This window comes from Odocoileus virginianus, chromosome 1 (genome assembly GCF_023699985.2).
Source record: "Odocoileus virginianus isolate 20LAN1187 ecotype Illinois chromosome 1, Ovbor_1.2, whole genome shotgun sequence".
NCBI classification, from domain to species: Eukaryota; Metazoa; Chordata; class Mammalia; order Artiodactyla; family Cervidae; genus Odocoileus; species Odocoileus virginianus.
The window spans coordinates 72,031,063-72,054,500 of record NC_069674.1 but is presented as its reverse complement, the minus strand read 5'-3'; the positions used below and the strand labels follow the sequence as shown (position 1 = coordinate 72,054,500).

The 23,438-nt window shown below is 38.8% G+C and overlaps 1 protein-coding gene across 16 annotated transcripts in view; it reads left to right on the top strand.

Moving 5' to 3' along the window:
- The window catches only part of MAGI2 (membrane associated guanylate kinase, WW and PDZ domain containing 2), a 1,406,842-nt gene that overhangs the window by 1,270,946 nt on the left and 112,458 nt on the right, over nucleotides 1-23,438 (top strand). For all 16 annotated transcript variants that reach the window (XM_020903091.2, XM_020903019.2, XM_070469808.1 and 13 more), the window contains 2 exons: nucleotides 1,463-1,682; nucleotides 2,085-2,228. In XM_020903091.2, the coding sequence (XP_020758750.2) occupies nucleotides 1,463-1,682; nucleotides 2,085-2,228 (364 nt within the window). The remainder of the gene's footprint in view (nucleotides 1-1,462; nucleotides 1,683-2,084; nucleotides 2,229-23,438) is intronic.

Genomic DNA, 23,438 nt, shown 5'->3' with positions numbered 1-23,438 from the left:
GCCTGAATTGTGCATCTTGCAAAAGGAAAGTGTCACTTCTGTTAGTTAAGTCACTAATGGGAACTACTTAACCCTTTATTAAAGTAACTGCATTGCTAACCCCCTTCGAAGCCCCAGATAAAAACACATCTACTGCCATTTACTGTCAGTGTGTCCTCAACAAATCTTGGATTACACTAAGGCAGTTGTTCAGGTGAGACATTCTTTAAAATGTTTAATACTCATCAGACCATAAGTCAGTAAAAAACAAATAAAACCAGAACTCATCTAGTCTTAGATGGTGAGAGGTAAAAATTCTGCTGGTTTGAACCCATTTCCCTGAGACATTTGAGTTTTTCCTTGTTGCTAAACATTTTCTCAAATCCTCCATATTAACTCTAGATAAAATTATTATTATACAGAATGTATTTTTTAATCGACCTATATCCCTAAGTAACTCATTATGTAGAACACTGTTCTGGCAATTGGCAATGAACTATAGAGTTCAGTAGCCTCTACACATGTTAATAATTTTTTTGCTTTATCTTATTAATGATCCCATAATGGTAGGCAGTGACTGCTTTAGCCCTTTTGGGACCTGGAAACTCCTCATTTTAGAGCAAGTTGGATCTACAAAACAGAACTAAAAAACTAGTTTTGGCCTCTTTTGCCAAAAAGTCGGACATGACTGAGCTGAACTGAAGAGTGACTTTCTCCCTGATTTGTAGTTAGTGATTATACTTTACTTTCACTCCCTTAACCTCTGTAAGATACTAAAAATTCTGCAAGCTAACAGGTTAAACTCACCTTAAATTAGATATTTGTAGGGCTTCACTGGTGTCTCAGATGGTAAAAAATCTACCTGCAGTGCACGAGACCTGGGTTCAATCCCTAAGTTGTGAAGATCCCCTGGAGGAGGGCATGGCAACCCTCTCCAGTATTCTTGCCTGGAGAATCCCCATGGACAGAGGAGCCTGGTGGGCTCCAATGGGGTCACAAAGAGTCAGACACGACTAAGAGACTAAGCACACAGCACAGGGTATTTAGAGATCACTTAAAGTGTGTTTTCATGAAGTAATGAATGCTGTGTATGTGTGAGAGAGAGAGAAAGAAAAATTCAAAGGGTTTACTGATATTAATTCAGACTGCTGTTGGGGTATGTTAAGTATGTGAGTTAAGCTGCAGTGGCACAGCTTTTAAATAGCCAAGTCAAAGAAGGTGATCCATGAGTCCTTTTTCACAAAGTTCTGATTGACCATCACTTTTACTTTGATTTCTTAAGCGGCCAAGTGAAAAGTATATAATATGGCATTTGTCAAAAATTTTAAAATAATGCTTATCATTTATTTAATCTTCTTGTAATCCTGAATATGCAAAAGAACCACCAAGAGGTATGGCCTGTACATGCTTGGAGGTCCTGAGATCATTCTAATCTCTTTAGAATCCTGAGATACCAAAGCAAGTATCATTTCCATTCATTTAGTTACAGGTCAGAAGTAAAAGCGAGGCAAGATGTGAAACCAGACATCCGGCAGCCTCCGTTCACGGACTATAGGCAGCCTCCACTGGACTACAGGCAGCCCCCAGGAGGGGACTACCCGCAGCCCCCACCCTCGGACTACAGGCAGCCTCCACTGCTGGACTACAGGCAGCACTCCCCAGACACCAGGCAGTTCCCGCTGTCAGACTACAGGCAGCCCCAGGTACCTCAAAGACCCCACTATGTTTATTTCATTTTTCTAATCAGCAGACCTATAATTCTCACCCAAATGCACACGACTCTGGTGCATTTATTTATGGTGCTCAGCAGCAGTGAATGAGAAAATTCAGAGAGATAACACCACTGAGGCCTATGTGCAATAGTTACATGTTTTCCACACAAATGGATAAGAACTAAAGTCCACAAGCTATGCAGCAGTTCTTTTAATGACCAAGGAAACTGTTCTGATCTGCTCAAACCTTTGGAATGTTGTCTTGAAGTCAGATTACTCCTCACGATATCTTGTCAGTTGGATCCCAGTAACTAAGAGAGAACAGAGGGACTGACCGCAGAAGCTTCTCTGATATTAAACAATTGTTTATTCCATTTCTCCCCAACCCCAAAGGATTTTGATTATTTCACTGTGGACATGGAGAAAGGAGCCAAAGGATTTGGATTCAGCATTCGTGGAGGAAGGGAGTACAAAATGGATTTGTATGTGCTGAGATTAGCAGAAGATGGGCCAGCAATAAGGAATGGAAGGATGAGGGTAAGAATGTTCTCTTTTTATAGAATTGCTTAATTCTGAAAGAAATGCCTATTGTGGTATTGATGCAGTGCTAAAGCCCACTATTATTCAAACTGACTTGATGTACATGTTGCCTTCTTTCCATTTCACAGTCCAGTATTCTAAAGGTTTGGCCAAACATTGTATAAGACTTATCTCTCATTTTCTTTCTAATGGCTTCTAATTGACAACTCTCAGTATGATGGTTTACATATATGTTTCTCTAAAAAGCAAATTAAAGAAAATGGACAAAGTAAGCAAATCTAAGAGATACCTTGAAATGCAAATGTGGCTCCATAATCTTTTGTGTGGTTTGAGGATTGAGTTTTCATCTGAGATTGAATCTTCTGAAATTTATTTTTAGCATCATGCTGTTTTCTTCACATGGTTTTGTTTTTCTTTGGAAATATTTCTTTTGAGTTGACTGACTTTGGGTTTGATATTGGGCAAAAAGAAGCAGGAGAAAGGGGGATGAAGCTTCTTGGATACGTGGTGCCCTTAAAATGGTAGCAGCCAAAAATTTTCCAATTAGAGTGTAAGTTAAGGGTAGATTTTTAATATAATAGTTACTTTGAGGCATCTAGTTGATGCATAACTAATTCTTCACCTACGGGTACAAAGCAACACTTGCTAGAAGTACAGCACATTAGTCAGTTTCTCTCTATAAAATGTCACCCAGGAAGCACACAATAAAGGTTAGTTATTATAAGTAAAATCTAGAATCATTCTTGTCCTCCCTCCTTGCCCTTTAAGTTAATACAGAAAAGCTGTGGTTCTTGGGTTCTAGAGACTCAGAGTCTTCTGCTGTTTTACCAACCAATTGCTCCTGGCAATGGAATGAACCTGTTATTCCTGCCACCAGGTCTGCCATTTCTGTAGTCTCATTTTCGAGTCAGTGAATCATCCACAGTGCAAAAGTAGAAAGAGCAAATGTGCCTATTTTTCTCCCTTCCTTCACAATCCTTTGACAACTGGCGAGGCTCCAGGGGATTTGAACCCAGGCAAGGCTGACTGCAGAGAATAACAGCCCCTGCCCTGATTTAGCCCCAACCTCCTCTTAACATCCTCTATGTGTGGTTTAGGATCAGTCTCTACCTGGTTTCTTGGCTCCCAGCTTCCCTGAACAGAAGGGCACTTCCTTAACATGCTGCAAAGCCAACTCACAAGTGGTTCAATAGAACGAAATCAATCTCTGCAGTGCAGGTGAACACAACACAGCGCAGAAGCCGTGAGTGAAATGACCGGAATTCCGTGAGAGAGGACCGCCCCACCACCAGCCCATGCGTGGATTTTAGAGTTGTGGGCTGCAAAAGGTGGCCACATTTTATAACAAATGGTCTAATTGACTTTTCAATATATTCAGTTCTCCCAAGGCATAGAAGCCTAAATATAGAAGCACTCTTACGTAAAATGAGTATTCTTTCTTGTAGAATTTAAACCAGAGCAGTAGTTCTCTGCTGTGTGGTCCCTGGCATCAGCTTCCCCGAGAGGGGGCAGGTTAGCTAGTAACACAACATGGAGCCGCGTCTCCTGGATGCGCATCTCAGAGCCACTGAATCAGAAACTCTAGGATTGAGGCCACCAGGCTGTGTTCGTGCGATCCATCTCCCGATGATTCTGGTACAAGGTGACGTTTGAGAACCGCTGAGCTAGAGGGAAGCTGTGGCGACATAGGTACGGCACAGCGAGGATGTGTGTGACCCAGGCTCTGTTCATTCCCCCTGGATCCTGTCCAGGGAGTTTTCCATTCTGTTCCCCTGGTTTACCTCAGGTCTCTAAATCCATGTAAACACAGATTTAGAATTCTGTAGACAGGTGCTCAATTTTATGAAAGCTGTTTTTCTTCTGGCAGGTGATAAAAATGAGTCTTCTACCTGGGTTTCAAAAAACGGTACTTTCACTCCTTGTCAACGATTATAAAAATCAGCAATATTTCCTCATTTTCGGTGTCATTTTTATATAGCAACGTATTCTTCCTGTGTACAAGCTGTCCAAAAAGAAGTTATCCGGCCAGTTTTAGATATTATGGGTATTTATTTTGGACTACTATATACATGTATATTTCTAACATTTAATTCTCAAGGAAAACAAGTCGCTTGAGAGTCATAGAAATTCTGTGCATCAGATTTTACTGGTTGATTTTATCTCTAATCTTTAAAACAAGGCTAGGACTTGTCAGGGATGAATGGATGACTTTTTTCTGCTGTTATGGTTATACTTAATATTCAGACATTGTGGGGTTTTTTTAACTCATGGATTCTTATGGCACCAACAGAGAACTTGTCTAGAGTGACCAGCTCCATGTCAGGGAAGGAAACTACTTCACCATATAAGTTCAGAAGTATTTGTGTTAGCTACTTTGAATTTGGTAAATATTTCGTATCTGCAAAATTAAAGGTCAGCAATTGCTCTTGATCATAGCACATAATTAATTCAGATTTTATTTTCATGTTTGGTATCAAATTTCATCACTTAAAACTAATCTTTTCTACCTTCATTAGTATTTACTAATTAGCAATAATGTTTATTCCACAGATATGTTTAAATTATTTCAGCAAGGAACAGGATAGATTAATATTTGCACAACTCAGTGGTTTGACTATTTATTTTGTTTGTTTGATTACTTTAAAATCATGCATAAACTGGATAACATATAGGTTACCAATGTGAGAATTTAATAATAAAAGTGATTAGGAATTCATTTTTCATCTTACTATAAAATCCCCCCTTTATATCATTGTTGCCCAGATCTATATGTGAATCTGGGCAACAGTGGTAAGATCTACATGTTTATATATATATATATATCTTAAAAATCTGTGCAGATGATCCTTATAATGCAGCTGCTCATTCCATGGGTATTATGGCCTAGTTTAGAAAGTTCCAAGACCTCTGAGAAAAGTAGGTGAACTAGACATGCAAGAGCTACATTAAAAATAAGTTCAAGACAAGAAGCTAGCACAAATTTTTCCCAACCTTTAAACCAGTCAGGCATGCTTCTCCTTGTGATTTCTTCACCTTCATTCTTAATGCATTGTTGACTAAACATGCTTTTTGTGGTCAAGTAATCTTGGAGGACTATAAAGCTGCCCCCACCTTTTTTGTGATCAGAAATAGAAGGGAAAGTCAGGAAGTATCTGATAATAGCAGGGTGTCTTAGATTAAACTTAGTACAGTAAAATTGCCCAACTCAGAATTACTACACAAGAGCCAGGTGATTCTGAAAAATCATTTCATGTAACAGTTAATGAATTTCTGTGCCTGAGAATTAGGGCCGTAACACTACTTTTGAACACTGAGTTAATGCACAGGTGTTAGCCTCTGAACCTGAGACTTTTCCTGGGTGTTTTATGTTAGTCTTGCTTGTAGGACAGTCGTCATTTGTGCCAGTTTAGTAGTACAGGACTTTGCTGAGATTACCGAGAAGCCAGGTAAAGTGAGAGTCAAAGAAGGTGTCTAGCACCGGTGTGAAAGCACCCCCTTACACCGGGGAGTCTAATAAATGATGGCACGGATATGGATTTGTAAAGAATGTCCTTAGGCATCTGAGTGACCTCCTGGGCATCCAAGAGAAATGCCAAAGATCTTCCCTCCTCAGGGGTTCTCTCATGGATTTGGTGAGAGACAGGTAGGCATATCCCAAAAGTGGGTCCCAGGTGAATTACTTCACTCTAGTCTTTCTGGGCATCTGCAGCAGAGACAGTTATCTGAGCAGAGACCTTTGGCAAATTAGACTGTCTGACTTTCAAATTGATTAAGAAGTACTCGCAAAGAACATGATTTTTTTTTCTTCCTTGAAAAGTATTATACGCTTACTCAACTTTTTGGTTAAATAAACTCTTTCTTTCCACTTGATGAAACAAGAGTCAGATCAGGCAAGCATCCTGATCGTACTTTTCCTGGTAAGGTCAATGGATTCTTTAATACCAAAAGCAAACCACACTCAGAAAGTAGTGAGGAAAATAGTGACTCTTTCTGAGGGTCAAATTTACAAAGCAAGTCTAGATACAGGGGAGAGGATAAGAAAATCTTTTTCAGAAGATCAATTTGATGCTTATTTAAAAAGTTTCTAAAAACCCCTTTATCAGAAACATATAAAGGTAACAATAAATGAATTTAAAGATTTATTAAAAATATAACTATTTTGATCCCTTCTAAACCCACAGCCCTGCTCTCAGTCTCCAAAATAAGCAAACATGATGTAAATGGCAACCCACTCCAATATTCTTGCCTAGAGAATCCCAGGGACAGAGGAGCCTGGCAGGCTACATACAGTTCATGGGGTCACAAGAGTCAGACACGGCTTAGTGACTAAACCACCACCAACAACCGTTTAACATCAGTACCTAAGAAACAGGACGGATTATATCTGTTAATGCCATATAGACTTGTTGGGAAAGTGTAAGCAGTGTTTCGGGAAGTAGAATTGATTTTTCTTATTAAGACAAAGAAGGGAGGTATTAATTTGTGAGTGACTTATGTTATTGAGAGACTTATACATGAGAATATGTCATGAAATGGAACTTGAATAGCATAGTGCAATTAGAATAAACACTAAGAAAAACAATGTGAAACATAATTACAAGAAACACTGATTTTATTTTAAAAAATTAGAGAGTAGCAAGTTTTGACTTTAATTACTAGCTAATGTTTTAACACTATGTAATAAAAATTAAACACACAAAACAATCTGTAAATGTAGAAAATACGGGGAATGGGAAATAGAAACATAATCATCTTGTCTGATTGCTCTTCCTCAGTCATTCAAGAAGGGTGACATCAGAAGAGAAACACAAATGACATTAAGATTTCAAGGAAAAGTTTAAGAAAGGATTAGAAAATATTAATAATCTGTTTTTAAAAGAAGACTTTTTAAGTTTATAAAAGAGTCTAATAAAGTTGAGAGGGATAAAATGTTCATAACTAATGAATAAATCTCTGGTACAAAGTTCTCAGGGACCCAATCTAATTAAAAACTGAGTATAAATAGAAAACACAGGCAAAGAATAATGAATGTATGAAGTAATTTACTGGTGAAGCTCAGTGAATCAGGAATCTAAGAAATCAAGAGACTTCTGGAGGGAAGAGATAGTGCTTAAATAAAAATCAGAGTCAAGTTAGAAGACATCTGAAAAGAGAACAAGTTTGAAAGGTAAAATGTTTCCTTGAATATTTACCTTGAAAAGGTAAACTATTTTCCTGTTTCCATAAAAGTATAATACATTTCCTAATCCAGAAAATACTTTTTTTATTTTAGAGAAATAACATCACTTTTAGCTTCGCCACCTTAATAACTGGGTAGTAGCTATCTGTGCCTACTTAGCATTGCATAAACTTATTTATAAAATGGTTTATCTTCTTCCTGAAACTCATATGTGACAAAGTCAGCCAGCAGTGGGCCTTGGGATCACCTACAAAAATTTGTAAGGCTGAACAATGTGTGAAAAAGATACTGCTTACCCATCATTTTCTTTCTTTTTTAATGAAAAAGCAACTTCCCTGTTAGCAGCTTCTCTGAAATTCATCACCTCTCCTGTTTACCAGACACGGCTAGCCTGTGACTACAGAAAGAAAGTATTCTACTTTATATTGTTTTAACTAAACATAAAACCAGAAGAACATTTCTAACATATGTAATAATATAGACACTAACAATGATTCAAGCGCCCATGAGCCCTTATCCCAGTTTAAACGAGCAGAACATCTCCCGTCTCCCATGATTCCATTCTCCTCCCACTTTCCAGCCCCCAGAGGTAACCAGCACCCTAAATGTTACCATCCCTTCTGGTCTTACCAAGCATGTGTGTACCTCCCAACTATATCATTGAGTCTTGTACACTTAGTGAGCTTTACATGAATGAGTCTTACTGTACGTGTTCTTCTCTGTGGTTTGCTATTTATACTTTATGTTCATAAACACTCATACAAGTTGATGCATGAAGATGTAAATTATTCCATGGTATAAATATGCTACAATCTCCATTAGTTATAAATGGAGAGTTGAAGTTTTCTGTATTAGTGGACACTGGATTTTTTCCAATTTTTTTTTTTTTGCACCTAATACTATCCTTGTATATACTTCCTGCTGCACATATGCACAACTTTCTCTAGACTAGACTATATACCTAGGAGAGTATATATTTAACTAAATAATACAAAGATATTTTCCTAGGCGGTTGTACAAATTTATACTCATACTGGCAATATGAAAGTTTCCCTTATTTTACATCTTCACAAGACTTATACTTCAGGCTTTTAAATTCTTATTCTGGTAGGTAGAAAATGATATATAAATGCAAATATAAACCTCTTTCTTGATTACAAATAATACTTATTTTCTTTTCTTAGGTTTATTGCGCTTTATTTCCTCCCAAATAAAGATGCCTATTCATATCTTTACCCCATCTTCTGTTAAATTATTCCTTCTTTTCATATTGATTTTGAACCAAGTGTTTATATGTTCCTGATGATGATTTTTCATTGATTGATGTGTTGGAAATATCTTATTCCACCTTATGGCTTTTAGTTTCACTTTCATTAAGATGCCCTTTCATAGACAGATCTTAATTTTAGTGTAATTGACTTAATCATCCTTTTCTTTTATAATTTCTGCTGTCTGTGTCATCTTTGAAAAATCACTCCCTAAGTCATATTCTTTTTTTTTTGATTACATAAGTCATATTCTTGAAGACCCCCTACATCTTCTTCTAAAAGTCTTATAATTTTGCTTTTTCATATCTGTCTTTAATTAGGTAGAATTTATTTCTGTGTGTGGTAAAAGGAAGAAATCCAATTTCAGTTTTTCAATATGGATAACCACCTGTCACAGCATCATTTATTGGGTATCCTCTCATTTCCCTGAAATCTGCAGTGACAGCTCCATAGTAAATACGATGGGCTGTTTATAGATTCCTTATACTGCTCTCCTGGTCTGTTTGTCTTTTACCTACATCAATACTATACTTATCTACCTTTTAATAAGTCTTGAGTTTTGATGGAGAAACTTCCTATCCCCTCATCCCCAGACATACATCTTAATTCTTCAGGAGTGTTTGAATGTTCTTGGATCTTAGCCCTTCCATATAAAATTTTAGCAGTTTCTTGTCCTATTGGGGTTTTTATTGGAATTGCTTGGAATCTATAAATAAAAGTGGAAAACCTTACATCTTTATAATATTGAGTCTTTCTATCTGTGAGCATGATATAATCTATTTATTTTGATTTTCTATAAAGTGCTTAAAGTTTCATAGTATTTTCCATAATTTTGATAGGTTGAGTCTAAGCATTTGTACATTTTCTTAATACTTTTACTCTTGTATTTTAATGTAATATTGAAATTAACTGTACCAATAAAAAGAAAAACAATTGATTTCTCTATATTGACCAGTTGTATCATACAAAATTACTAAATTCATATTAATTCAAATAACTTATCTGTAACTTCCTCTAGGTTTTCTACATAGATACTCAAATTTTCTGTGTCTTTCTTTTAAAGCCTTTTATTTATTTTTATTATTTTATATATTTATTTACTTAGTTTTCAGTATGATGCTAAATAGAAATGGTCAAATAAGCACTCATATTTTATTTCTAATCTTAAAGGGAATGCTTTCACCATTAAGCATAATGTTGAATGAATTTATATAAATAACCTTTATGAATTAAGAATGTTCCATTCTATAGATAAGGAAGTCTTGGTACATATACACAATGGAATATTACTCAGCCTTAAAAAGGAACAAATTTGTGTCCGTTGAACTGAGGTGGATGAACCTAGAGCTTGAGAGAAGTAAGTCAGGAGAAAAATATCATATATGAATGCATATATATGGAGTCTAGAGAAATGATACTGATAAACCTATTTACTGGACAGAAATAGAGACACAGAGCACAGACTTGTGAACACAACAGGACCAATTGAGAAAGGAGCATTAAAGCATGTACATTTCCATATTAAAATAGCGAGTGGGAAGCTGCTACATAGCACAGGCAGCTCAGCCCGGTGCTCTGTGACAATCTAGAAGGGTAGGATGGGGGGTGGGGAGGGGTGGAGGTTCAACAGGGAAGGGATGTATGTATACTCAAGGCTGATTCACACTGTTGTATGGCAGAGATCAACACAACATCTTAAAGCAATTATCTTCCAAGTAAAAATAAATTTAAAAAAAAGAATATTCCATTCTGTTACTAGTTTGCTAGATAGTTAATTATGAATACATGTTGAACTTTGTGAACTATTTGTACATCCACAGAAAGAATATACCCTTTCCCCTTTAATATGCTACTACTGATGCTGCTGCTAAGTTGCTTCAGTCGTGTCCGACTCTGTGCAACCCCATGGATGGCAGCCCATCAGGCTCCCCCGTCCCTGGGATTCTCCAGGCAAGAACACTGGAGTGGTTGCCATTTCCTTCTCCAATGCATGGAAGTGAAAAGTGAAAGTGAAGTCGCCCAGTCGTGTCTGACTCTTAGCGACCCCATGGACTGCAGCCCACCAGGCTCCTCCGTCCATGGGATTTTCCAGGCAAGAGTACTGGAGTGGGCTGCCATTTCCTTCTCCCTTTAATATGCTGATTAATATAATTAAGAATATTATTCATATATTAATGGAATTTTATGTTAAATCATTCTTGATTTCCTCAGATAAGCTATATTTATTAATGATAATCTTTTTGATGCATCATTCAATTCAATTTTCCGTTATTTCCTTTAAACTTTTTGCAGCTATATTCTTAGGTAAGATAAGACTGTAATTTTCTTTTCTTGAAGTGTTGGTGAATCATTTCAACATTAGTGTTATACTAGTCTTATTAAGTGAGAAAAATAATCCCTTTTGTTATTGTCATCATTGTTGTTATCTGAAAAAGCTTATGTAAGTTGAGAATTGTCCTTGAATGTTTGGTAGAACGAACCGGTAAATCCATCCAGGTCTAATATATTTTCTTTGTGTGAAAATTTTAAACTACATTACGTTTCTATAATAATTAGAATATTCTTCAGATTCTCTGTTTCTTCTTGGGTCAATTCTGATAATTTTTTTCTGATAATTTATTTCATCTTAGTTTTCAAATTTTCTATAATATTATCTTATTATATTTTTAATAACTAAAGATTTATGTTTATGTTCCTGTCTCATTTATCTGACTATTGCTTATGTGTGTATTCTTTCTGTTTTTCTTTGTTAATCATGTCAGGGGATTTGGCCAGTTTTTTATTCTTTTAAAGAACCAACTTACATATTTGTTCTCTGACTTATTCATTTATTTTTATATTTGGTATTTCCATGCCTCCGTTTTCTTCGGGTCAACTCTGTTCTTATTTTTCTTGTTCCTTAAGTTGAATGCTTAGATCAGTAGTTCTGAAGTTTTCTTTATTTCTATTAATAATGTACAGATTTAAGGCTGTAGTTTCAATATATAGTATGCTCATTTTTTTTTTTTAAGTTCTAAATATATTCTGATTTCCACTATGACTCATTCCACTGTTTCTTTCTTCGTGCATGGATTATTTAGAAGGTGTGTTTGGTTTTTATTCCTAAAAGTATGGGAATTTTTTGGTTAGTTGTCTCTTCTTGATTTCTAATGCAATTCCATTGCCATAAGAGAATATATTCTATACGATTTCAATCTTTCAAATTTGTTGTGGCTTACTCTTTGAGCTTATGTGTATTCAGGTTTTTTATATGATCCATACGTGCTTGAAAAGAATGTGCCTTCTGTAATTATTGAGTGCAATATTCTATAGCTGTGTTTATTGGATAAAGCTTAGGTATTGTGTTATTCAAATATTCTCTATTCTCAATAATTTCTGTCTATCTGATATGTTAAATATTAAACTAGGTGCTTTAAACTTTTTTTTGTTAAAAATCTTGTACATTTTTCTTTGATCTTTCAAGCTTTACTTTATGTTTACTCTGTTATTTGGTACTCAGATATTTGTTATATTTTCCAGATGAATTCAATCTTTTATCATATGCAACAACCTGTCACATCTCTGTCAGTGCTTTTTACTTTCAAGGCTGTTTTGTCTGATATTAGTAAGTACACCAGTTTTCCTTATCTAGGGTGTCTTCTATCCTTTGCTTTCAACTTTCTGTGTCCTTATATTTTATGTGTTTCTCTGGTCTATGTAGCTATTTTTGTGTTTTTTAAACAATATGTCTTCACTAAAACATTAGTAGTCAATTTACATTAATTTTGATTACTAATAATATTTGATCCTATTGTTTATTCTGTTCCTTTGCTGTCTCACTCTTTTTGTTCTTTTTAGCTTACTTTGAATAAGTCTTTGGGTGTCCAGTTTATGCAGGTATCTCCTATTTAACTCCACATTTATAGCCCCAAGCTGTATTTTCTATCCCTGATGCCCATCCACCAAAATAGAAACAGGTTTCCCAGGAAAGGTAAAACTCTGTTTGGCATTTGTTTGTCTCCTAAGAGTCCTACCTACATTCACTTTGTTTTTGTCATCAGAGGATTCTTTAGTTTCTTGCCTATTCAAGAATGGTAATTTGGGGTATCTAACCCAGCATTTTGCTAGAAGCAGGTTTATGTCACATATATCCTTAATGACCAAATTATGGTTGCTAAAACTATCTCCTGTCTTAGAACTGGCAATTAGTCTCCCTCTCAGTGTCTCTATGTAAGAACCCCTGGGGGTACCCCACGTGTGCCAGCTGCAGTCGTTCTGGAGCCTGTCTTCTCCAGCTCCAGTCCCACTGTCCTCTGCCCGTATAGCCACTGATGGGTTCTTGCTCCAGCCCTGCTGAGACCGCCACAGCGTGGCGCCTGAGTGGGTCCAAGGTGTCTGGCCCCTTTGATGTGCGCTCTGCTGGGTTCCGGGCAGAGAGAAGCATGGCTTCCTCCTCACCCCCAGCCACGTTTTGCCTCCTCAGCACTCCAGTAGCTCTGGTTGGCCCCCGGTCTCACAGAGCTTAGGGGTGGTCACAGACTCAGCGCCTGCAGGAACCAGGCAGGGAACAGAACCGGTGAAGAACACAGGGCCTGTGGCCTTCCTAAGGAGCCACTTCTACTGCCAAGGCCAACTGTGAATCTGTCGGAATGCTGTCTTCCTCCTTCTAAGTCTTCAAACTTTCAAGAGAGCAAAAATCTGTATTCTTAAGAATTAACTAGACTTGAAAAAATTTTTCATTTAAAACACCTGCGCAGGCCAAACAAGTCTCCAGAAGGTGGGGGGTTCACAGCTACCCCATTTCTGTCAGCTACTGTAAACAGATCCTGAAGCAGGGGGAGGCAGAATGGCTGAGGACAGGGATGGGGAAGCAGCTCCCATTCTGGGGAGCCAGTGCGGTCAGCCAGAAGTATGCTGCTGTAACAAGTACTCCTGTTGTTTCTTACTCCAGTAGTACTGCTGTAACTTTTAGGAGAAGCGAATGCAGGACTGCTCAAAATGTTTCAGCATTGTGCATGGTGAGGAAAATCTTGGGAAAATTTTGATCTTTTGCCTCCTCTTTGTACTTGAAATTTTAAAGATGGTTTTCACTCCTAGAAAACTTATTTTGATGGCCCAAAATGATTTTGTGTTTGTCATCTCCTGCCAGATCCTAGGGAAATCATTTCTGAGAGAGGCCATGTTTGGTAGGGTGCAGATTCCTGCTGACTGTGCAGAAGAACCCAACCTTGTCTCCCATGAACCAGTATTGTTTGTCTAGGCCATGAATGCATGGGCCTGCATAGCTGCCTGAATCTGGGGAGGAGCCCTTTTCATATCTAGCTTGAATCCTGCCGTTGAGTTTGAGTAGCATGACATACTGTCTTGAATTAATATGCCCTTGAGTCTAGAGAAACAAAGCAAAGAGTCTGTCTCCCTTAGCAACAAGAGACTCTCTCACACAGAATTTCCCTGCAGGAGGAAAAAGTTAGGTTAAAAACAGTGAGATACACCCATCCATGAGTCTTGAAGAGACTATCTCTGGTAATTGACATATGTCTGTGAAGAACTACATTCACTTCATTTATTTTTAATCATCTAATCTAAGATACTTTCATTGTCACTTAAATTCACTCAGTTTCTTCCTTACCTTGAAAGTTGGCTTAGAGGGAAGTTCTTATCTGTCTTAGTGATTTCTTAGGCCACTCCCTACGTTGGTTCATTTCCTTCTTCCTCTGTCTACTCCTCCCTTATCAGGAAATATGGGGTACTAAAAATGGTGGGAACCTGGGAGACCTGATATTCAAACATTGGCTCAACAACTCACTGCCTGTCTAGCTCTGACCTTGGACGACTTAGCCCATCATACAGCTGTTTCTATAGCTCCAACCAAATACCAGGCCTCTTGTGGGCAGCTTCAGGGGTACCCACATTGGGGGGAAAAGTGTCCTCCTAGCCCGCATGACCAGTTGAATCAACCCTAGCAACTCATAGAATGATAGCATGTCCACATATCCCATAAGTTATTTAATAGAATCAGTTTTATTCATCTGTAAAATGGGGAAATACTTTCCAGGAAGGGGAAAGTGTCTGCTTCAATACTCCTGAGTTTCTATCTGTTCTTTCTATTTCTCCTTCTCCTTCTCCTCAAGGCTTATGCTTCTATTAAAATACTCAGTAGTCCAAGCTGGAGATACAGAAAGCATTTTTTTAAAGTAAATGTAGAGATCAAGAGGCCATGAAAGCTTTGAAATAAAAATCAACCTGTATTTACCTCCCCACTCCCCCTGTCTATTAGATAAAGTGGCTCCTTTTGAAAATGCAAATCTGGTCTATCTGCCCAGCACTTAAAAACCTTCAGTGGCACCCCATTTCTTTCAGGGTAAAGATCAGACCTGCCCAAGGCTATCCATGCCCTGCATGTTCCAGCCCTGCCTCCCTCCACAGCCTGGCTCACCTGGGCTCCCCTACTTTCCATGCAGCTGACAACCAGACCCTCTCAGTCTCTGATAGTTCACATGCTTCCCTCTCCTCTTCACCAGATTGTCTCCTTGTCCTTCTCATCCCAGCTCAAGCATCTCATCCCCAGAGAAGGCTTCTCTTCTCCCCTCTCTGATCTGGTCACATCTGCCTGTCACAGGCGCTTCATAGCATCTTTCCTGCTGCTCGTTTTACATTTATGTGTGATTGTGTTATGTTTGTCTCTCTAGAATATAAGCTCTATGGGAGCAGGAGCCACGTTGCTCTCTGCTCCCCACTGTACCCCTGTGCCTGACACATGGTGAATGCTCAATAAATATTTACTGCTGAATGAATGCATGAACAGAAGCCTTTGAAGTGCAGGATACAAGCAAGCTCACTAAGTTTCGGGGGTTTGTAATTTCCTCGATTCTGTCTCGTTGCAACAAAAATTTGAAGCAATGGACGGACCAGTGTTACAGCTCAGTTTTATTTAGAAAGTAAAGGAAAATACATCCTTGAGGTATGAGGGCATGCCAACCCAAAAGACACGAAAAGAAGAGAGGCCTCCGGCCCAATTTTAGCTCCTCTTTTTATGTTTTTTTCTCCTCCCCCTGAGCCTGCCCTCTGTAAATTAGACTTGCCAAGAATGCTGTTTGTTTTACCTGTGGTCCTCACTCCGGTCCTCCTGGGGCCTTCCTTTGTTCTATTTTTGCAAGCGTTTCCCTTCCTTTTCTTTTAATCACTGCCATTCTGGGCTCCTTTTTCCTATTCTAACTACCTAACATTAAGTAAATGACCACAAAGGCACCTGATGGACCAGGCCATGGGATTTCATAGATAAGTAAGTTTATGAACACACAGGGCAAATTCAGTCTAACTCATGGTGAGCTTCTTATGCCCTAGTGCCTCATTGTAAAGGCACCATTGTTTTGAGGCTGTGTTTAATTATTACAGATTTTGAAGTGTCAGGGAGATAGTATATGTAAAACCTTACTGTGCCTAATATTATTTAAATACCCTTAATCTTAAATTACATGACAGTTCATGTCTTGCTTTCCTCATCTGTAAACTCCTTCTCACCAAATGTGAATGACAAGGTAAGAGTGGAAAATAAAGTAAAATAAGGTCAAACAGGAAATAATGAAGAACCTCAAAAGCATGAGGTATGCGAAACATGACAGAATAATGGGTTGCAAGACAGGTGTGCTGAAGCCTATTAGGAAAGGTCCACAGGAGAGCAGCGCAGTTGGCTGAATGATGGGAAAAACAGAGCTTGGCAGAATATTCCAACTCTGCAGAGCTGAGTTCCTATCAGGTCAATGCAGATAAATGAGGTAAGGAGTTGATAAAATCGAGAGCAGGAGAGAAGAGAGATAACAAGTGCTTAAGAGAGGAATAAAGCAGTCCAACTGGAGAATCAAAGCAGTTGTCTGGGCTCAGGTAGATCATTTCAGGATCACTGCCTTGCAAAGATCACCTACCCGATGTTTCATCACCTCTGGGTGCTGACACTCAGTAAACACAGAAGGCTTATCCTACATGAAGCGTGAGCCTTCACATGTCATCACAGCCCTTATCACTCAGCCGCCCATCGTCTCTCAGCCATCGCCCTGAATCACCCTTCAGCTCATCTGCAAACGTAAGGCTTTCCCTTTATTGTTTGATTCTGCTCTGTGCCTTTTACGAAGAAAAAGAAAAACCCCTCACAAATATCAAATCCATTACCTTTCTATTTTCAGAGTCTGACCTATGAACACTTAAATGTGCTATGCGAGTTCCTCTCAGGAATGAGGGAGAGCGTTGCCTTGATTAGAGAAGGAGCCATAGGCAGCAGGGCCTGCTCCCTGGCTCTAGACACCATCGTCAATTATCTAAGGCTCATTATCCCACGTGGGGAGGGCTCCAGTTTCTCTGCCCTGTTTCTTCTTCTATGGGATGCCCAACTTTAAACCATTTCAAAAGCAGCATCCCATGAGGGCTAGTTAAAGGTTTGATAAGGAATCAAAGGGTTAGCGTTAGGATTGCATCTTGGTGGGGAAAGACACAGAAGAAATTGAATAAATTGGAAGTTAGGAGAATCATTGCATTTTAATTATTCTTTTTTTTTTCCTGCCTATGGAAAAGAATGAGAACATTTACAAACCACTGCTGTGATCTCACAAACACATTTTACTTGCCTCTTCAGTGAGAGGAGGGTTTGTGAGTATAGATTCCTCTTTTCTACTAAATCATCATTTCTCCATCTGTATCTGAGAATAAATCAAGATTTCTTCCCTCTTCATTCTTACAAAGTGTCTTCCCAGTGTTTATGCAAATTGGTATTCTGCCTGAGATTTTTTTTTTTGGTCATCCCATCTTTACCGTAGACCTAAAGCTTTTCTTCTGAGTAGGTAGAGAATCACGTGGTTTGCTCTGTCTACTCCTCCACTTCTCTTTTAATCAGGAAAATGGACACAAAATACATCTTGAGCCTTATGCACACAGGACTTTGCACAGCAGAGCAAACAGTACCGCCCTTATCTTGACACAACACCATCTTAGTGTCTCATGTCTTTGTGTAATGATTTGCCACTAGTCTTTAGGACACTGTCAGCAATATTAGTCTCTTGCAGGATGTAAAGGAGATTCTTCAACCTATTAGCATGACTTTGCCTTGTTCTTCTTGAGAGAAGAACAATTGAGCCCAGAAAGGGAAGTTAAGGTCAAATGAACAGCAGAGCAATTCAGAAGCTATCAAGAGCCAGGCTCTCTGTCTTCAAATGTGAGTCCAGGTCATTCGTGCTTCTTATCTGGGGCGCCCTGGTGTGTTGCCCTTTGGCAAAACAGCATCCTCAGTCCACAGCCTGTTCATTCGCTGGGGCTCCTGCCTGGTGCATGCGCTATTGAACAAAGAAGTGGCCTCTGTTCCTGCCTGCAGAAGGTTGCTGCCTCCTTCTCTGGGATTAAAAGGTCATTATTGTGTCTGGCTCCTGACTGATTCAACTTGACAAGATATTGGTTCTTCAGTAAGTTCTTCTGTATATTGGAATCCAGCAGCTATTTTTGACCCTGTGTAAAACAGCAGAATCTCCTAGGCAGGCTTGTCTCATTACTGGCCAGCTTGAGGAGTTGTGGGCTGACATTCCTTCTAAATGCCTAACCTGAATTTCTGACTGCCTGTTGGATGTCCAAGGCACTCATTTTTCATTTCAAACCAGCCACCACTTCTTGACACGATGCCATCTTAGAGTCTCACTTCTTTGCGTAATGATATGCCAAAGCAGTGACTATACCACTAGTCTTTAGGACACTGTCAGCAGTATTAGTCTCTTGCAGGAAGTAAAGGAGACTCTTCAACCTGTTAGGATGACTTTGCCCTGTTCTTCTTGAGAGAAGAGTGATTGAGCCCAGGAGGGAAGTTAAGGTCAAATGTAAAGGAGCCTGGTGCACTGGGAAGAGCCAAAGGGATCGGGTCGAGAAGGAGGTGGGAGGGGGGACCGGGATGGGGAATACATGTAAATCCATGGCTGATTCATGTCAATGTCTGACAAAAACCACTACAATATTGTAAAGTAATTAGCCTCCAACTAATAAAAATAAGCGAAAAAAAAAATGTAAAGGAGCAAAGAGAGGCAATATTAATGACTACTGAAAAGTGGGTCATTTCCAAATATCATCTTCCTCGCTAAAGAGAGAACAAGCAAGGAAGACTGAGAGGTGTACCTGATACCAGAGGGACCTGGGGAGCAAACTGTTGAGCTAGTGCTTGGAAGTAGCTACTCAGAGCATGCTAGGTCCGAGCAGAGGCTGGCGTGAAGGAAGCCAAAGTACAGTGCCTCAATCTGTCTTTCTGGAAAGCGATATATACTTCAAGGATGTTATTGTTGTTTAGTCGCCCAGTCATCTCCAACTCTTTGCAACTCCATGGACTGCAGCATGCCAGGCCTCCCCACCCCTCACCATCTCCCAAGGTTTGCCCAAGTTCATGTTCATTGAATCCATCCAGCCATCTCATCCTCTGACACCCTCTTCTCCTTCTGCTCTCAATCCTTCCCAGCATCAGGGACTCTTCCATTGAATTGGTTGTTCTCATCAGTTGACCAGAATACTGGAGCTTCAGCTTCAGCATCAGTCCTTCCAATGAATATTCAGGGTTTATTTCTGATGGGTTTGATCTCCTTGCTGTCCGAGGGATTCTCAGCCTTTCTAGCACCACAGTTCAAAGGCATCAATTCTTTGGCACTCTGCCTTCTTTGAGGTCCAGTTCTCAGAACCATAAGTGACCACAGGGAAGACCATAGCCTTGACTATATGGACTTTTGTCAGGAGAGTAGTGTCTCTTCTTTTCAACACACTGTCTAGGTTTCTTACAACTTTCCTGCCAAGAAGCAATCATCTTCTAATTTCATGGCTTCAGTCATCATCCACATTGATTTTAGAGCCCAAGAAGAGGAAATCTGTCACAACTTCCACCTTTCCCCCTTCTATTTGCCATGAATTAATGGAGCCAGATGCCATGATCTTAGTGTTGTTTTTTTTTAATATTTAGTTTTAAGCCAGCTCTTTCACTCTCCTTCTTCTCATCAAGAGGCTCTTTAGTCCCTTTTCACTTTCTGCCATTAAGGTAGTATCATCCTCGTATCTGAGGTTGTTGATGTTTCTCCTGCCTATCTTAATTCCAGCTTGTAACCCATCCAGCCTGACCTTTCACAAGAAGTACTCAGCATGTAAGTTGAATAAAGAGGGTTGACAACACAGCCCTGTTATACTCCATTCTCAATCCTGAACCAAGCAGTTGTTCCATAGGGTCTAAATGTTGCTTCTTGTCCTGCACACAGTTTTCTCAGCAGTCAGGTAAGATGGTCTGGTATCCCCATCTCTTTAAGAGCTTTCTACAGTTTGTTATGATCCACACAGTCAAAGGCTTTAGCGTAGTCGATGAACCGGATGTAGATGTTTTTCTGGAATCCCCTTGCTTTCTCTATGATCCAGCAAATGTTGGCAATTTGATCTCTGGTTCCTCTGCTTTTTCTAAACCCAGCTTGTATGTCTGGAAGTTCTTGGTTCACGTAATGCTGAAGCCTAGCATACAAGATTTTAAGTATCCATTAGCATGGATAATGAGTGCAATTGTCCAAGTATTTAAAAATTCCTTGGTACTACCCTTCTTGGGAATTGGGGTGAGGATTGACCTTTTCCAGTCCTGTGGCCACTGCTGGGTCTTCCAGATTTGCTGACATATTGAGTGCAACACTTTGATGGCATCACCCTTTAGGGTTTTGAATAGCTCTACTGGAATTTCATCATGTCCACCAGCTTTATTGACTGCAGTGCTTCCTAAGGCCCACTTGATTTCACACTCCAGAATGTCTGGCTCTGGGTGATTGACCACACCATCATAGTTTTCCAGTTCATTAAGATATTTTTTTGGTACAGTTCTTTGTGTATTCTTTCCATCTCTTCTTGATCTCTTCTCTGTCTACTAGATCTCTACCACTTCTGTCCTTTATTGTGCCCATCTTTGGGCAAAATATTCCCTTTATATTTCTAACTTTCCTGAAAAGATCTCTGGTCTTTCCCCTTCTATTGTTTTCCTCTATTTTTATGCACTGTTCATTGAAAAAGGCCTTCTTGTCTCTCTATGTGATTCTTTGGAACTTTGCGTTTTGTTGGATGTGCCTTTCCATTTCTTCAAGGATCCTTATGTCAAATCCCAAATTATACATTCTCGTCTTTAATTTCACTGCCATTGTCACAATACAGACCCTCATCTTTGTTAGCTTGAAATGTCCCTGTAACCAGATCGGTCCCATTTGTCTCCCATTTCTCCTGTTCATTCTTCATACTACCACCCAAATGATATATTCCTAAATTGCAGGTATAATCAAATATCATGTCTCCTCAAAAGTTTTCAACAACTCCCCTTTGCTTGCAGCATTAGATCTAGGAGTGTTAAGACTTTTTGTTTTGTTTTTTTAGTTGTTTCATGTTTGGTCTCTCTCGCTCTTTCTCTCTCTTTGTCTCTTGGAAGGTCATTTTTTCCACTACAGTTTTCCATTTTAACATGCTACTCTATCCCCCCAGTTTATACTCCAGTCATTGCTAATTGTAGGACACGCTATGCCATTTCACACTTGCATGTCTTTCCTCATCTTTTCTTCCCAGGTGGAATTTCCTCTCTGTCTAATTCTGTCATTCAAACCCTATGAATCTTTCAGGAGCCAGCTCATGAAGCCTTCACTAAGTCCTGCTTCTCACTCTCTCATTCAGATAAAGTACTCCCATCACACACTTTTGAATACATTTTTATTGTGAAATGTAGTAAAATAGAAAAGAAATTATAGAATATATATGTGCAGTTTAACAACAAAGATAAAATAAGAACCTGCAAACCAATATCTAGCTTAAGAAATAGAGCATTGCTAATATATTTGAAGCCTTCTCTATCTCCTCTCCCTCCATGCCACCTTCTGCCTCAGGTAACTTCTATTCTGAAATCTGTGTTTATCATTCCTTTGCTTTTCTTTATAAGTTGCCATATGTGGACATAGCCCTCAACAATATACTGTTCAGTTTCACTTATTTTTGAACTTTATCAGCATAGAATTATATTTTTTATATTCTCTTGAAATTTTTAGCTCAACATTGTGAATGCCACCCATTGTCAATGTGTATTACTGTAGTTTATTCCTTTTCACTACTGTGTGCGGTTTCCTATAATATGAATATGAATTTATTTATTCATTTCCTATTGATGAGCATTGCAGTGGTTTCCAATTTTTTAGTATCAGAGCCATCACTATTATCAGCATTCATGTAAAGGTCTCCTGGTACACATGTGCAAGGTTTTCTATCAAGAAAAACTCCTGCATCTATTCCTAGGAGTAGATTTGCAGAGTCCTGGGATCTGAGCAACTTCAAATTGACTAAATAACCCCAGAAAAATTTCCTAAGTGTTGGTACCACTATATTTACTCCTATATACTGCGTATGATTCCCTGTTGCTTTATATCCTTGTCAAGATTTGATATAAAATCAATATTAAATTTTTGTTAGTGTAGTAGATGTGACATGCTATATCATCATGGTTTTAATTTTCTTCCAGATTACTAATGAACATCTTTTTATGTGTCTGAGTCATTCATTTTCCTCTTCTGTGATTTGTGTGTTGATATATCTTGCCCATATTTCTATTGTTATTGTTGTTTTTTCCTTATTGATTTTTATACATGTTGGATATTGTGTTTCTGTTGGTTATATGCATTGCACATATCTTTTCTCAGTTTGTGGCAGCTCCCTCTCCTTTATGGCCCATTTTAATGAAATCAGATTCTTAAATTTGGTATAATCAAATATATCAATATTCTGAATTATTTGCATTTTGGTTATTTAAGACATCCTTTCCTATCTCACAGTCATAGTTTTTTCTAGGAATTTAATCAGTTCTAATGAGATGGATGAAACTGGAGCCCATTATACAGAGAGAAGTAAGCCAGAAAGATAAAGACCATTACAGCATACTAACACATATATATGGACTTTAGAAAGATGGTAACGATAACCCTATATGCAAAACAGAAAAAGAGACACAGATGTATAGAACAGACTTTTGGACTCTGTAGGAGAAGGCGAGGGTGGGATGTTTCGAGAGAACAGCATCGAAACATGTATATTATCTAGGGTGAAACAGATCACCAGCCCAGGTTGGATGCGTGAGACAAGTGCTCAGGGCTGGTGCACTGGAAAGACCCAGAGGGATCGGGCAGAGACGGAGGTGGGAGGGGGGATCAAGATGGGGAACACATGTAAATCCATGGCTGATTCATGTCAATGTATGACAAAACCCACTACAATATTGTAAAGTAATTAGCCTCCAACTAACAAAAAAAAAAAAAAGAAGAAGACAGGAAAAATAAAAAAATAAATAAACTCAAAACCCCTAAGGGATTCATTTTCGTGTGTCATGAGGTAGAGATTCATCCTGAAAGATGTTTAACCACACTTAGTTCATTTTAGTGTACAGTTAAATTTAGTATGTGAGATTGTAAACACCTGGGGGTGCCGCATTTTATCATAGTCATCTCTCTGTCCTCCACTGTCTTAGCACAACTCTTTCTACTCAGTGGCCACTCAGGAGGGTCAGAATATCGTGGCCATTGGATGCCTTCCAGTGCCCCTGTCCTTACACTGTGCTTCTGATAACAAACTCTAGGAAGAAGACCCTATAGCAAGGAACATAATGGCTTTTTCTCCATCTTATCAGACACCTCCCCTTCTCCGTCCCATCCCCTGAAAATGTTCTTATAAGCTGCTCTCTTATTCTGTTCCACATGTGCACAGCCAAAGATTGGAGCTTCCAGA